Here is a 13,484-nt window from a genome sequence, read left to right as displayed (position 1 = left end):
AGCGAGGGAAACAAGGCTGATGGCTTTGTTGGAATGGCAGCCCTGTGTTACGCAACCTCTTGGGAGGTGATGTAAGCTCCGAGGAGTTTCAACCTCTCCTTGTAATCATGAAACAGGCCTTTGTCTCGCTTTGATAGACACGTTCCTGGCCACCACGTCTCTGCTCAGTCTCAGCAACTCCGTGCAGACGAGACCGTGCTATGTGACAGCCAAGTCCTCCAGAGCACCTGGCACAGGCCGGGAAGCACTGGCCAAATGCACCTATGTGATAAACAGATTGGACTGTGCAAAGGAAGAACATCAAGCACAATTATGGGCCTAATCCTGATCCAAAGGGGGGAAAAAAAATTCAACTTTTCATTCAAAACAGAGAGGCTGAATCTGTCTCTGACCCATAAATACAGAGAAACATGCGGTTTCAAAAGAAAATGGATTGGGAATAAAGGTCCAACAGTGCTTGAAAGGTCCTTGGTGTGTGCTAAAAACTCCAACTTTAGAAGCATCTAAAAAGGCAAATATTAGGTCCTTGGCCTAATTTTACTTCACCCACACTTGTCTTTCATGCCCGCAGGTCGAAAAAAAATCTCACTGATCATTATCAAATTAAACTTTTCATTGGCAGGGGAATCTGAGACGGTGGGCGTTTGTTTCACAGCAGGGAAAGGGAAATGCCGCTTTACACATCATGTTTCATCACATCTTGTATGGAACGTCGAGAATAACCACCTTGTGCGTGTGTGTGAATGCACATGTATGTGCGCGTCCACGCAGGTTCAATAATGGCACAGGACAATGATGAAAGCCGCTTCGGGAGACCTGCGCGAGCGTCACCCCGGTGTGATTTAATAACCCACTCTCCGGAATAAACAGCGTCCAATTACACCAGCGCACGTCCCGTTAATGATGGAGAGACGAGGTGGGGGGTTGGCGAGTTGGTGGAGAGGGGAAAGGAGGGGGTGGCCTTTTTAACGATAGTGTGGGGGGCTGCGAGGAGGAGAGAATGACGGGCGGCAGCTACAAAGTGCTCTAATTAGCATGATAATGATCTGCCATTAGAGTCCGCTGTGCTCTACAGCTGAGCACTACCCGGAGAGAGAGCGGGAGCAAGAGGGAGACAGGGGGAAAAGAATGAGCGAGAGAGACCGAGAGAGAATGAAATCTAGGGAGAGGCAGAGCGAGAGGAGAAGATTCGGAGTGGGCAGCCGATGATAAAAGTGAAGACAAGAATAGAGGTGAGGACAGAAAGGTGGATGGATGAGAGCAGTTTGTGGGTCAGGACCAGAAAGAGCAGGAGTAAGAAAGAAGCACCAAGTGATTAAAAGACAGGGAGAGGGATAAGGTCATAGGGAGAATGAAAGGAATAGGAGAGAAGAGGCTGCAGCCGATAGTTCTACTAGGGAAGGATGGATAAAAAGACAGATAATCACAGAAGGCCTTTGAGAGGACAACAGTGAGCAAGGCTAGAAGCTGGAAACTGGCAGAAAGAAAGATCATCACAGATGCGCAGAGATTGAATCTCTCGGCCTTAGCCTGGCCTTCCCCTCAGTACTGCTCTGAGGTGAACAATGACGCTTCGAAGAAAGAAGCCTTAATTTAAGTGCTTGGTAGGAGACGAGGGCATGACGGGGACATGTCTGTCCTGCTTAGTGCTCAACTAACACAGCTGTCAACTTTGACTGGAAAGAGCCTGCTGCTGAGTGAAAGATTACAATGTACCTGTTCAACCACTTACACAGGGATGAAACAACCAGGCCAGGAAAAGCAGGGTGTGTAGGATGTTTCTCAGCACATACACTAATGTAAAATGAAACAGGAATCCCAGCATGGCTCCAAATTATAATCTTAGTAGTGTGTTAGCATGCTAACAGTCTCTAATTATTACTGAACACAAAGTGCAATTGAAACTTACTGGGATGTCATTAGTTTCACAGGTATTTAGTCAAGTATTCAGATCACCAAATATGGCAATATGGATCATCAAAGTTATTTCAGTTATTCCTGAGGAGAACATGAATTGCAACCCAGATTTCAGGACAACACACGTCCTAATGGCCTGAGGGATAAAGTGCCAACCACAAAGCAAAACATTACCGGTTTTAATCTGGGTGGGGACCTTTGTGCACGTCACTCCTCATTTCTCATCATCTACCCTCATTGGATTGCTTAGGGAGGGCATGAAATGTCTCAAAAGACCGTTAAAAAACAAACAAAAGCCACAAAAGTGGCATTTTTTAGGATCCGCCTTCTGGTAACCATAAGTGTTCACAGAAAATTTTGCATCAGTCCATGTAGTAGATGTTGGTAATAAAAACAAAATCATCAGGCTCTTAGTGGTGCTAGAGAAAAAGTCTGAGAATCACCACAATCAGTAGGAGTGATTTGTCTTTATGATATTTTATGACAATTCATCTGCTTCATGTTGAGATTTTCAAATGCTTTCATTCTAGGATGTAGTTTTCTCAGTCTTTCCGTGTTATGTCTGACAGGGGGCCCATGATACTCACTTATGGGGACCTCCAAGAGCGGTGACTCAGCTAAGCTCAAGTGCTTCCAATTGCTGACTCAACCCCTGAAATTCTGCACCTCCGTCACAAAACGCTGTCCTCTGCTTTTCATTCTCCTTCCTCTCTCATCCCTTTTCACACCCTCCTCCCTCCTCTGAGCCTCCCCCGCCTCCTCTGTCCTGCCGGTGCGCTTCACTGAACTCTGATGAAGACACACTACGGGGCGTGGGCAGAGACGAGGGTAATCTATTTCTTTCACTCTCCTCTTCTTCCTGTCCCGCTATGCTGCCCCTCTTTCCTTCTCCTGCTGAGTGATTCCGTCTCTCTAACTGTACCCCTTATGTCTTCCCTCCCACCTTTTCCACTCTTCACCTTTAATACTAAAACCTCTGCTCTCCTGCACCTTTTCCCAGCACGTCGTCAGCAGGGCGTGCATGTTTGAGCCTACGTGTTTTTTTCCTTGACGGTCGCTGCTTTGGCCTCTAATCTCTCGTCTGGTTTGATGTAATTAGAGCTAATGAAGAATTCCCTGATCCTCTGAGCGGCTCGTCCCCCTGGGCCATGACAGCATGGAAAACTAGAGACAGCCGGGGAGCAGAAGAGCACTGATAAAAGAGACACAGGCTCGTTTAGCACAGCTGATAGCTATGTGTTGTTCTGCACGTGTGTGTGTGTATGTGTGTTTGTCTGTGTGAGTCTGTCTGTGTGTGTGCATGCTTATTTGTTTAGAAAGATTGATTCCCTGCTGATGCTGCGAGCAGCAACGCGATTACCTTGGCTCACAGCAAAGTGCTGTTCTGTGTGTGTGTGTGTGTGTGTGTGTGTGCGTGTGTGCGTGTATGTGTGTTTGAGCGTCTGTGCCGGGGATTGGCAGAGCCCTTGCAGACTTAGGGCCAGTTGCAGAAAGCAGTCGACAGGCATAATCCTTCATAGCCGTCCTAAACACTTAAATACACAGTGTAGCAACTCCCCTAAATCTGACAAGGCAGAGGCAGACACATCCATGTGTGCGTGCGCACGCACGCACGCACGCACGCACGCACACACGCACGCACACACATCTTGGCCTTACACCAACAGGGAAAAAACCCTGCAGGCTCCCCTGACATGCAACCCTTCACATTTCCCCGCAGAGACAGCCCTCCCCCCGCTCCTCCTCCTCATCTCCCCCAGTGGGGGAAGCTTTGATGCTGGCGCTGAAAGGGTCTACTTACATCCCAAATCTCCAGGCTACGTGATTGTCTGTGATCCAGCTGGGGGAAGAGAGAGAGAGAGAGAGAGAGAGAGAGAGAGAGAGAGAGAGAGAGAGAGACTGATGAGGGGGTTACAAAGGAAAGGGAGAGCGGAAGAGACTTGTGTGACTATGGAGGGGAAAAGCTGTGCAGCTGTAGCTATTAATACGCCCAGAGTGGAAAGAAAGAACCGAGCCCAGAGATTAAGGCACTGTCCCGATTCTCATTCCATCACCTCCTCTCCTCGGCCTCTTACCCTTTTCCTCACCCCACTAACTACCCTCCAAATAAACAATGCCTTTCACATTCACCACAACAACTGGAGAGTCTGAAGAGGTGTTTTACTTTTCATATATGTGTTAATAATTGCCAATTTTGATCACATAAAGAGGAGAAAAGAAGGCTGTCTGGACTTGGAATGAGGCCAGTGCTGTGGCCCTGGAAAGGAAAGACATTTAACTAAAAATATACTGTGGTGGCTGAAAGAAAGCATAAAAATGATGCGTTAGCAGGGCTGGTTGGCTGTACTCACCACCAGGCTCCCGCGGGACCGTAGTAGCGCTTTAGCAGTGGCAAAGAGGCCATGACCAGAGGTACCCCCCACGCCATCAGATGGTACAACCTGATAAAAGGCAGACATTTATTCCATTATGTGCACCAAGACCAGGGAGCTTTGCCCCTGAGAAAAAAAAAAAAAACTAAATCAATGCTTTTCTTCTTCAGTTCATCCCTCTGTTGGCACTCACAGCAGGGTCATTTTTCAGGTGCAGACAAATGCCTATACAGCTAGAGTGCCAATTACTCATGGTAATGTAAACCATAATTACCCACGCTGTTGTGGAAAAGATCATTTGCAGAGGAGATGTCTGTATCAAAACCACAAACAGGGTGCAGATCCACACTTAGCAGGTGACTGAGGACTAAGCTGACTAAACTGTGTGCAAAAAATATGTTTCTTAACTTTATGGCAAAAATAGCCTATATTTTAGAAGGAAAGGGTTAAGAAAGGCTTATACTTGCTATCACCAAAAAAAAAAAGACATGATGAGTGACTTACTTTTCCTATGCGGACAAAATGCAAGTCCCCATTACATAAATCATTACATTTTAGGATGAGGACTTGGGTAAAGGTTTGGTAAGGATTAAGGTTAGGTTAAGTCAATATAATGAAGTGATGGAAAGACAGCTGTATTTGTGTGTGTGTGTGTCAGACAGATGAGCTGTGTGCTTCAGTGTCTTGGGCATCGGTGTGGCCGTCGATACTTTATAGAGCGTACAGACTCGCTCGGTCAATTGAGTGGAAGTCCTGCCCTGACTTGTTCCAAAGTGCGGTCAATCGAGCGGTGGCGACACAGCTGACACATGCTCAATCCCTCTCGAGCTGTGTACTATACACACACACACACTCACACGCTTTCTCTCTCATCTTTCACAGGGGCACATTATATTCCCTCTCTGCCCCCATCTGATGGACAGCTGTGTGCAAGTGTGGAGGAAGTGGAGGAGAAAAAGTAAGATGGCTGGTGGTTTAAATAGAACTGAATAGTGGGTGTGAAAGAGGTTCAGAAAATGTATAGATCCAGAGAGAGAGAGAGAGAGGGTGTTCAGATCAAACACAACAGGGAGTGAGAGGGAAAGGGAACACGTGGGAGAAAGGGGAGGAAAAGGAAATGGTGAAAGTGCTGAAGAGAAGAGAGTGAGAAAGAGAGAGAGAGAGAAAGCCTGTGTGGTGGTGGGAGGAGAGATCCAAATAGCGAAATCGGTTCTGCCAGTCCGTGGCATTACGATTGGTGTAGCGGGGGCTTGTCAGGAAATCAATGTCGAGAGCTCACAGACCCACAGACAGACACGCACGCATACAGAGACATGCTGCACCACATGCCCCACACGCTCGCAGTGCTTTGAGAGGGAGATGACGAGGTCCGGGGCTGCGCGCAACATGGGCTTAATGAGGCACAGCAGGACTGCTATACGCTCTGCATTTCACTCACCTGCACGCACACACACCCACACGCGGGAAGACACGCACTTACCTCGTATAGAAATGTCTCTTGAGGCTCAATCTTATTTCTCAGCGTCTCACACCATTCGCCTGAATCCGTCCTTCAAACACACATACATGAGCACACACAAACACACTTCCCATCCCCTCTTGCATCCACTTCAATCACTCTTAGATCATCCAGCCTCCGTTCTCCATCTCCTCTGGCGATTTGTTCATTTATAAACCATCACACTGTGCTGTCATTCTGTGTGCGCGTGCGTGCGTGTGTGTGTGTGTGTGTGTGTGGGAGAGAGAGGGAGAGAGACAGAGAGAGAGAGACAGAGAGAGAGAGAGAGGGTGGGAGGTTGGGTTAAGGGCTGATGGGTAATTGTGCATGCAGGCGAAGCCACATACCCGCCTGCCTAAACACATACAGCTTATCTATGCACAGTCAATACATGACAACCCTCCTGATGCTCTGTCTCTCATTGCAGGCTGAATGCCACCCCCCCCACCCACAGACGCACGCACACACACACACACACACACACACACATAAACACAGACACATCATCCTCTCACTTTGTCCCTCCGGTCCCATGAGAGGTATGCAGCTGAAAAGGATCTGAAGCGAGCCGATTTTGGCCCCCTAGCCTGGCCCCTTCCCTGAGCCCATAAAGCCGTCTCCTTCTGAGTTATACCACCATTATATCTTCTGGCTTATTGCTAATCAATGCAGGGAAAGTCCTATGGGTGGGGGGTGGTGGTGGTGGTGTTGGGGGGGAGACCCCCTTCGGCCCCACCCCTCACACCCAGGAGGGGTGCGCACACCTAAGCACATCTACAGGATACAACCGTGAACAATCGACTTACAAAACGGAGTTGCCGCTAACTTGTTAAAGCGTTCTTTTCCGCCCACAGAGCGCATACATTTTCTTTTTAGAATATCCGTTTGTGTCACAAAGCTCCACGCGAGGCATGGAAAAATGAGAAAATATCTCTAACACACATACACACACGGGCAAATTCACACTCGCGCCGTAGAGAGTGCTCATGGGAGTTTGAGCGACAGAAACACAGAGCCACAAAGCGTGAAGACGGGACACACAAGCACACACACAAACACACACACTTAACGGCTGACACTCACTCCCTTTTCAATTAGAGCGTCGGCTGGCTGGAACAGAAAGGGTGGGGGGCTGTCAATGCTCTGTGGGGAGACACATGCTCTGACAGACCAAACACATGCACGCACACACATAAACACTCACGCAGAGGGAAATGGCCGCAAGAAGACGTGACGTAAAATACGCATTCAGGGGGAGGCAGAGGTGGACATGGAGACAGAATAATGAGTTAAATTATCGATTAGGGGATCACCTGAGAACAACTGGCAACTATTTTGATAATTAATTATTATATCATTTTTTTAAAAACAAAAATGTATATCATTCTCTGGTTGTAGCTTCTCCAACATGAAGATTTACTACTTTTCTCAGTTTTAAAATGTAAACTTAACGATTTTGGGTTTCAGACTGTGGATAGGCCAAAACAAGGCATTAATTAAAAAAAAAAAAAGCAGTAAATCAACAAATCAATAACGGCTATGAGCATCGTGGCTCTAAGTCTCTTACTCACATCTCGTATCTGTTGGTGCTTACTTCTCTGACCAGGTTGAGGTACAAGTTCAGCGTGATGAGGCACACCCAGGCCAAGGCACTCCAGTCTGCAGAGACACACACAGAAAAACAACAAGGCCAAATTACAACACAGCCCTCCTGCCACACAAGCACACACCTGCAACTGGGTGTCCGAAAGCACAAACATACATAAGACTGTGTGTATGTGTGCATGTGTATATGTCTGTGTGTGTGTGTGTGTGTGTGTTCCACTTTTTGATAAATGAAGGCATATTCTGCAGTAATATGAGGGAAACCTGTGGCTTAGGGTGATGGATGAGAGGGGGGAGCGCAGAGTGAGATAATGATGAACTGTGGAAAAGCAGAGGGAGATAAGGCAGGAGTGAGTGCAAGGGAGGAAGAAAGGAGGTGGGGGTGGGGGGTGGTTGAGAGGAACAGAGTCGAACAGAGTGGACTAGAGCAAGTGTAAAGAAACTGAACAGAAAAGAAATGAAGAAAGGGAAAGGAAGGCACAGTCAGCAGACGGAAAAAATGAATATATTTTACTGAGACAAGGAAGAGCGTCTAGAAAGCTCACTTCCCTTTTTGTGTCCTCATATCCAGCCCTTTTCCTTTGTGTGTGTGTGTGTGTGTGTGCGTGTGTGACAAGACAGGCAGAGCTGGTCGTCACAATGATGGATTCACTGAGCCACATAGTCAGCTTACTCAGTTTAACACAACAACCCCCACACATGCACACACAGATATACAAAACACACCCTCCCCATAGAATCAAGGAGCCTTTAGAAGTGCAGTGACTAAGAGAGAAGGAGGCTGGCTGTATATGTCATTATCCTAATAAATCACTGTCGTTGCAACGGCAAAAGTGTCTTACATAACCAGCCTGCAGCTGAAGCTTCACCACCTGTCCTGACGCTGCCCCTGCTACCATCTTCCTCCATTTCATAAAATTTTATTGGTTGGTGTTAAGAGCAGAGCTGTGCTATGCGGCTCCCGCTAGACCTGACGCCTCGCAACAGAACAAAGTGCCCGTTCAGTCGCCGTTTATGTACAGCCGTTTGTCCTCAACGTGAGGATCCTCATGATAAACCGAGGTGACAGGCACCAACCCCTGCAGCACTAACTCATTGCCCATTACCCTGTATCTGAGTGTGTGTGCTGGTGTGTCTGCCTGCGAGATGTATAAAACAAGCCTGGTGAACTGTCGTATTAGCAACCAGTCTTAACTAAGAATCTTTATGGTAATCAAGGCTAAAGGAGCAGCAATGCAAATAAACCACTATTTTCAATGTAAAAACAATCCTGCCTCATCAGACCTAATCACAAAGAAGTCTTCCTAAGAACCCCCAAAGCTAACAACCCTAGATGTGCATGATTAACCCGTATTAAATGCTGAGTCCTGTAATGTCACTGAAGGAAGGGAGGGGTGACGAATCTCTGAGGCGTAAGGTTTGAGAGCACTGTATTGAATGACTGCTCCCAAGTATTGCACCATTTTCACGGGTGTGGTAGTCTTGGTATGGGTGTGTGAATACTCCTGTATCAGGTTCAAGTTTAACCGTTGCGTTACCGCTCTTGATAACAAGAGTACAGAACCTCAGGATAGGATGCACAGGCTGAGCTGACTAAATCAGTGCAATAAAATACAGGAGGATAAGCTGTTATATGCATAAAACTGTCTCCATTAAGTTAACATTATGGCAACACCATGAGAGAGACGAAACATAATCTCACTGTTAAATGTAGAAACAGAAAGCATATAACCACAGATATGACATACAATAAGATGAGAAAAATAAAACAAAGTTTTTTTAAAAAAAAAGCTGGACTCATCACCTCTTCTTCAGCATTCCTGTGACTGATGTCTCATAACATCAATCACTTAACAATCACTTCTTTTATAAAAAAAATTCCATTCATCATTTTCAAAAAGCTCACTCTGTAGCCTGATACCTTCTCCAGAAACGACTCTTCACGTTACATTCTCAAAAGCCCTGAGTGAAAGATGGTGCTATAAACTGGAGCGATCAGTGTCAACGAGCATTTTCCTCTAAAGCCAAAAACAAAACACCAAAGTAATATTATTTTCCACTATGATACACGATCCTTAATCTTTGCTCTTTCTTTGCTGTCTTACTCAACTCTATTCTTAAAAATTGTACCAGTGAGGACTTAATTAAGTTTTGTCTTACCAAAGTACGTTAGCCACCAGGCCTGGAAATCGCAAAGCGACCCCTCCGGATGTGACTCACCCTGGGGAAAGCACAGGGAAACATTTTCACAAACCACCCACAAAGCAACTACGTTTGTGTTTAATGAAACCAGCAAGAGTAACTCACCATGACATATGCTATGCTGTCAAAGAAGGCAGCTACAGTCAGGCTGAGAATCATCTTCTGTACAGTGAAAATGAGAGGAAGGCATGAAGAGTGATTCTCTAACAAAACATCAATTGTAAATATCATAGTGCATTTATATTCACTTGGAGACAAGGGCAAATTAAACATCAAATGATCACTGATGTGGCTGACAGCTTGGCACATGATGTCCCCAGTGACAACTCCGTGAAAATATCACAAAGGGAAAAGACTCCTTAATTTCTTCCTTACACACTAATGTCATTATATTTTACATGAAATAAATCAATAACCCCTGTGTTACAGCATTCTGAAAGGGTAGCTGTGATGCAGGCAACTTGTCAGCCTATAGGTGATCATTAACTGTTGCCATGGTTGGTACATAAAGAGACAGACAGATACACACAAACACACCCATTCAGTCCTTAATCAATTTGTGTCCAACAATAACCCTGCCAAGGCTACAGAGGAAGTAGAGGAGGAGAGAGAAAAACAGAGGCAGGAAGGCTAGTGAGTGCTAAAGAATATTGACTGATGGATACCCTCTATAAGGGCTGGAGGTGGGTGTGGAGGCAGTGGTGGGCTGGGCTGAGGGGAAGCAAGCAGTAGAAGGTGAGACCTTCTGTGTGACCCAGTCCACATGTAATAGGATCCATCGGAGCCCCACATTAAGAGGTAATTTACTTCAGATTAGGAGGCGATAACGCCCAGTGCTGCTAAACATGACAGACCTGCCAGACTGGCTTTTAAAACACAACAACACAAGGTACACACACAAACAAACAATGACTCTTTGGGATGAAAGAAAAGAAAGCATATTTACAGGAAAAGAACATCTGACTTATATTATTCAGTGTATAGTCTGAAAGTATAGTCTAAGTATAAAGCAAACCTTTTCATTTGAACAAGGGAAGAAGGACAATACGGCTGTGATCACCACAGAACGACCATGAGTCAATTAACTCCACAATTGATTAATCTGTGCATTTTAATTGGGTTCAATTATGCTAAGATTTGCCATGGCTAATTGAACATATTTCCGGTGGCAATGAAGCAAACAGACATGGCAAAAAAAAAGTCTATACATTTTGTATATTATGGTGCAAATTTACCTGAGCCAAAGAGTGATACTTGCGAAGCAGCCAGATCACATACAGCATGAAAATGCTGTGGAGAGAGAAGACAATGGTGAGAAATTTCTGGCTAACTGCAAAGGCAACGACTGGAGCAGGATAGGGCAATTGTTGTTCTAACGATGATGTCTTACTGCACATACATACATCATAACAGTTCCAGCAAATATCCCTGCAGGCTTCTCCTATAACCTTTATTCTAACTGCTGACATTCTTTGGCTCATAGTAGGATCAATGACGATTAAAGCAATGCCTGTTTAGACTGAAAATAATGAAATCCACATTAGTGTCAAAAAACCTGCCAAAGACCTGCTCAGCAACATCTGATGGAGTGAAGTCCACGGCCAAAAAGGAACCACAAGACATCCACAAGATATTTAGGTCATGTGTTTTTAAAAAGGACTGTTCAATTAACTTGGATATTATAGTATAGTCTATAGCCCGGGGTCTGGGTTTGAGAAAGTTGAGATAAATCATTTAGTCTCATGAGAAAATACTTTAAATCCAAATCTTAAAAGAGGTTAACTTGTACAATATGGCCAGAATTCAAAGGTAGCTCCAACAGTAAAGCGGGCAGTATATCAACAGTATAACCCCAAATGCTGACCGCTATGCTATCTTCTAAGCTGTAGTTATCTTTGGCTGTAGCTATAGCTACCATGAGCTCAGTTAGCTGTGGGACTAGTGAGCTTACAGCTGACTGAACTGTACCTGAAATTAAGCAAATCATAGTTAGCTAAAAGAGAGAAATTTGAATTGTTTCATTTTCTGTTTAAGAAGGAAAACAGGTGTAAGTAAATTTACTTTAACATCGTGTAGTCTGTTTTGTTTACTTATTAGACTAAATGCTAAGAGAGTTTGTCTAACTGAGCAAACTTGCTGCTCGTAAACATCTCCCAGCTGACTACGGGGGACTATCAAACTATTGCCTTTGGACGTACAAAGTGGTATTAGGAGACAGAACAGGCCATGGTTAGCTGGTTAGCATGCTAACTTAAGGAGATATCTCTGCCACATAATACACAGATGCCTTTTACAGGACCTCAACACTGTTGTTTCTTCACATTCTGCTGATAATATAAATTCATTTTTTCAATGTGTTAAACCGAAGTTCTGTCCACATCATTCAGCTGCAGTTACGTCTACAGGAAAACTCTTCATAGGTGTAGATGTAAATTACTTTTACTTTACTGGACATAAATTTCTAACATACAGGGTGTGCCCAATACAACAACATCGTAAAACACAACCGATAAAATTAATATAAGGGTAGAGACAGCCTCGACAAAAGTCCTGACACATGTCTAAATCTATTAAAAGTTTGACTGTGAAAAACATGATCAAAGACCTCTTCACTAAGGAACTTAGCCGAATATATGTTAGTGTATTCCTATAAATATGAACAGTTAAAGCATTTGGTGTGAAACAAGAGTCAAGGATTCAAGACAAAATATCATTTGAGATAGATATAATTTGAGAAAAATATTTACCATCCCACTAAAGAGAAGGCTCCTGTGGCTCGTTTTACTGTTAAAATCACCACCTGTAAATCAGAAACATATGCATTACTGACTTTGCCTTTGCCTTGGTGCAAACTTATTGAGAGCTCCAATACAAACACTGTACTGCCATACTTATAATAATATACTTAGAAACTACCGGGTTGACAAGGCTGTCATTTGTCGAAGCATGTCTTTTGTGTATTTGTGCAAGCATGTCTACAGGAAATATAATAAAATTGAGTTCGCACACACTTCAGGCGATCCAAACATCAGGACTGTAAACATTTACAAAGGACTCACACCTAAGGCATCTAAAGTGTTCATGAATGTCAACTCCACACGCATTTGACCCATGCAATAAAACACAGAGGGCTATGCAATGACAGCTGAGTGAAATGAAAGACAGAGAGGCATATGTGGAGACAGCTAGAACCTGACATGCTACATATTTTGTGCAAACATTCAAGCAGAAAACCGATCTGAGAGCTGCTCAGAGAAAAACAAGAAAACAAAAATGAGGAATGAAAAGAATGAGACATCATCACTATGGTCTCTCACACGCATACATCCGTTTCCTTGAAGCAGTCACAGTAAAAGCATTTAATCACTTTGATAATCTGCAATGACCTCTGCCAAAACACTGCTGCGTTATGTGTTGACCTATATGGAAACCAGGGACCTTCACAATCAAAAAAAACAAAACAAAACAAAACAAGAAATGTGACTGCTTTTATTGTGTATATGGAAGTTAATTTTAAGTTTTATTCAGTAATTTGTTTTTGCAGTAGAGTAAGATTTCTACAGAGACAGAGACAAAGAGAGAGAGATAGCCTACTGTCCCTTTCTTTTAGGCCTTTTACCAGTTTATTACTGTTTTTAAATTACATTTGAATGATGGCTCCAAGCGTGGGACTAAGTCTTAAAAACCTCCCCAGCCTCTGCACTTTCTTACAAACTGTTTTCATAAATAGTGTGATTTTGCTTTTTGATCAGTTAATTATGCTATTTTTGGGATGGATTTTTCTCCTCCTGATATGCGAGTCACACAAACTGTATCTGTATCACAGTCAGCACAGGCAAATGCACTATCACGAGCTGCCCTCTAATTTTCACCCCTACTAAATACTGAAA

At 44.3% G+C, this 13,484-nt stretch overlaps 1 protein-coding gene across 3 annotated transcripts in view; it reads right to left on the bottom strand.

Annotated features, from left to right (window-relative positions):
• The window catches only part of si:dkey-100n23.5 (cyclic AMP receptor-like protein A), a 43,298-nt gene that overhangs the window by 27,343 nt on the left and 2,471 nt on the right, over positions 1 to 13,484 (bottom strand). For all 3 annotated transcript variants that reach the window (XM_046404207.1, XM_046404208.1, XM_046404209.1), the window contains exons 2-8: positions 12,342 to 12,394; positions 10,830 to 10,884; positions 9,700 to 9,756; positions 9,553 to 9,613; positions 7,359 to 7,446; positions 4,269 to 4,358; positions 3,719 to 3,757 (exon numbers count right to left, since the gene is read on the bottom strand). In XM_046404207.1, coding sequence (XP_046260163.1) covers positions 3,719 to 3,757; positions 4,269 to 4,358; positions 7,359 to 7,446; positions 9,553 to 9,613; positions 9,700 to 9,756; positions 10,830 to 10,884; positions 12,342 to 12,394 — 443 coding nt within the window. The remainder of the gene's footprint in view (positions 1 to 3,718; positions 3,758 to 4,268; positions 4,359 to 7,358; positions 7,447 to 9,552; positions 9,614 to 9,699; positions 9,757 to 10,829; positions 10,885 to 12,341; positions 12,395 to 13,484) is intronic.

Source organism: Scatophagus argus, chromosome 11 (assembly GCF_020382885.2).
Source record: "Scatophagus argus isolate fScaArg1 chromosome 11, fScaArg1.pri, whole genome shotgun sequence".
NCBI classification, from domain to species: Eukaryota; Metazoa; Chordata; class Actinopteri; family Scatophagidae; genus Scatophagus; species Scatophagus argus.
Note: the sequence above shows the minus strand (reverse complement) of the source record. Positions and strands in the feature narration are given on the sequence as shown.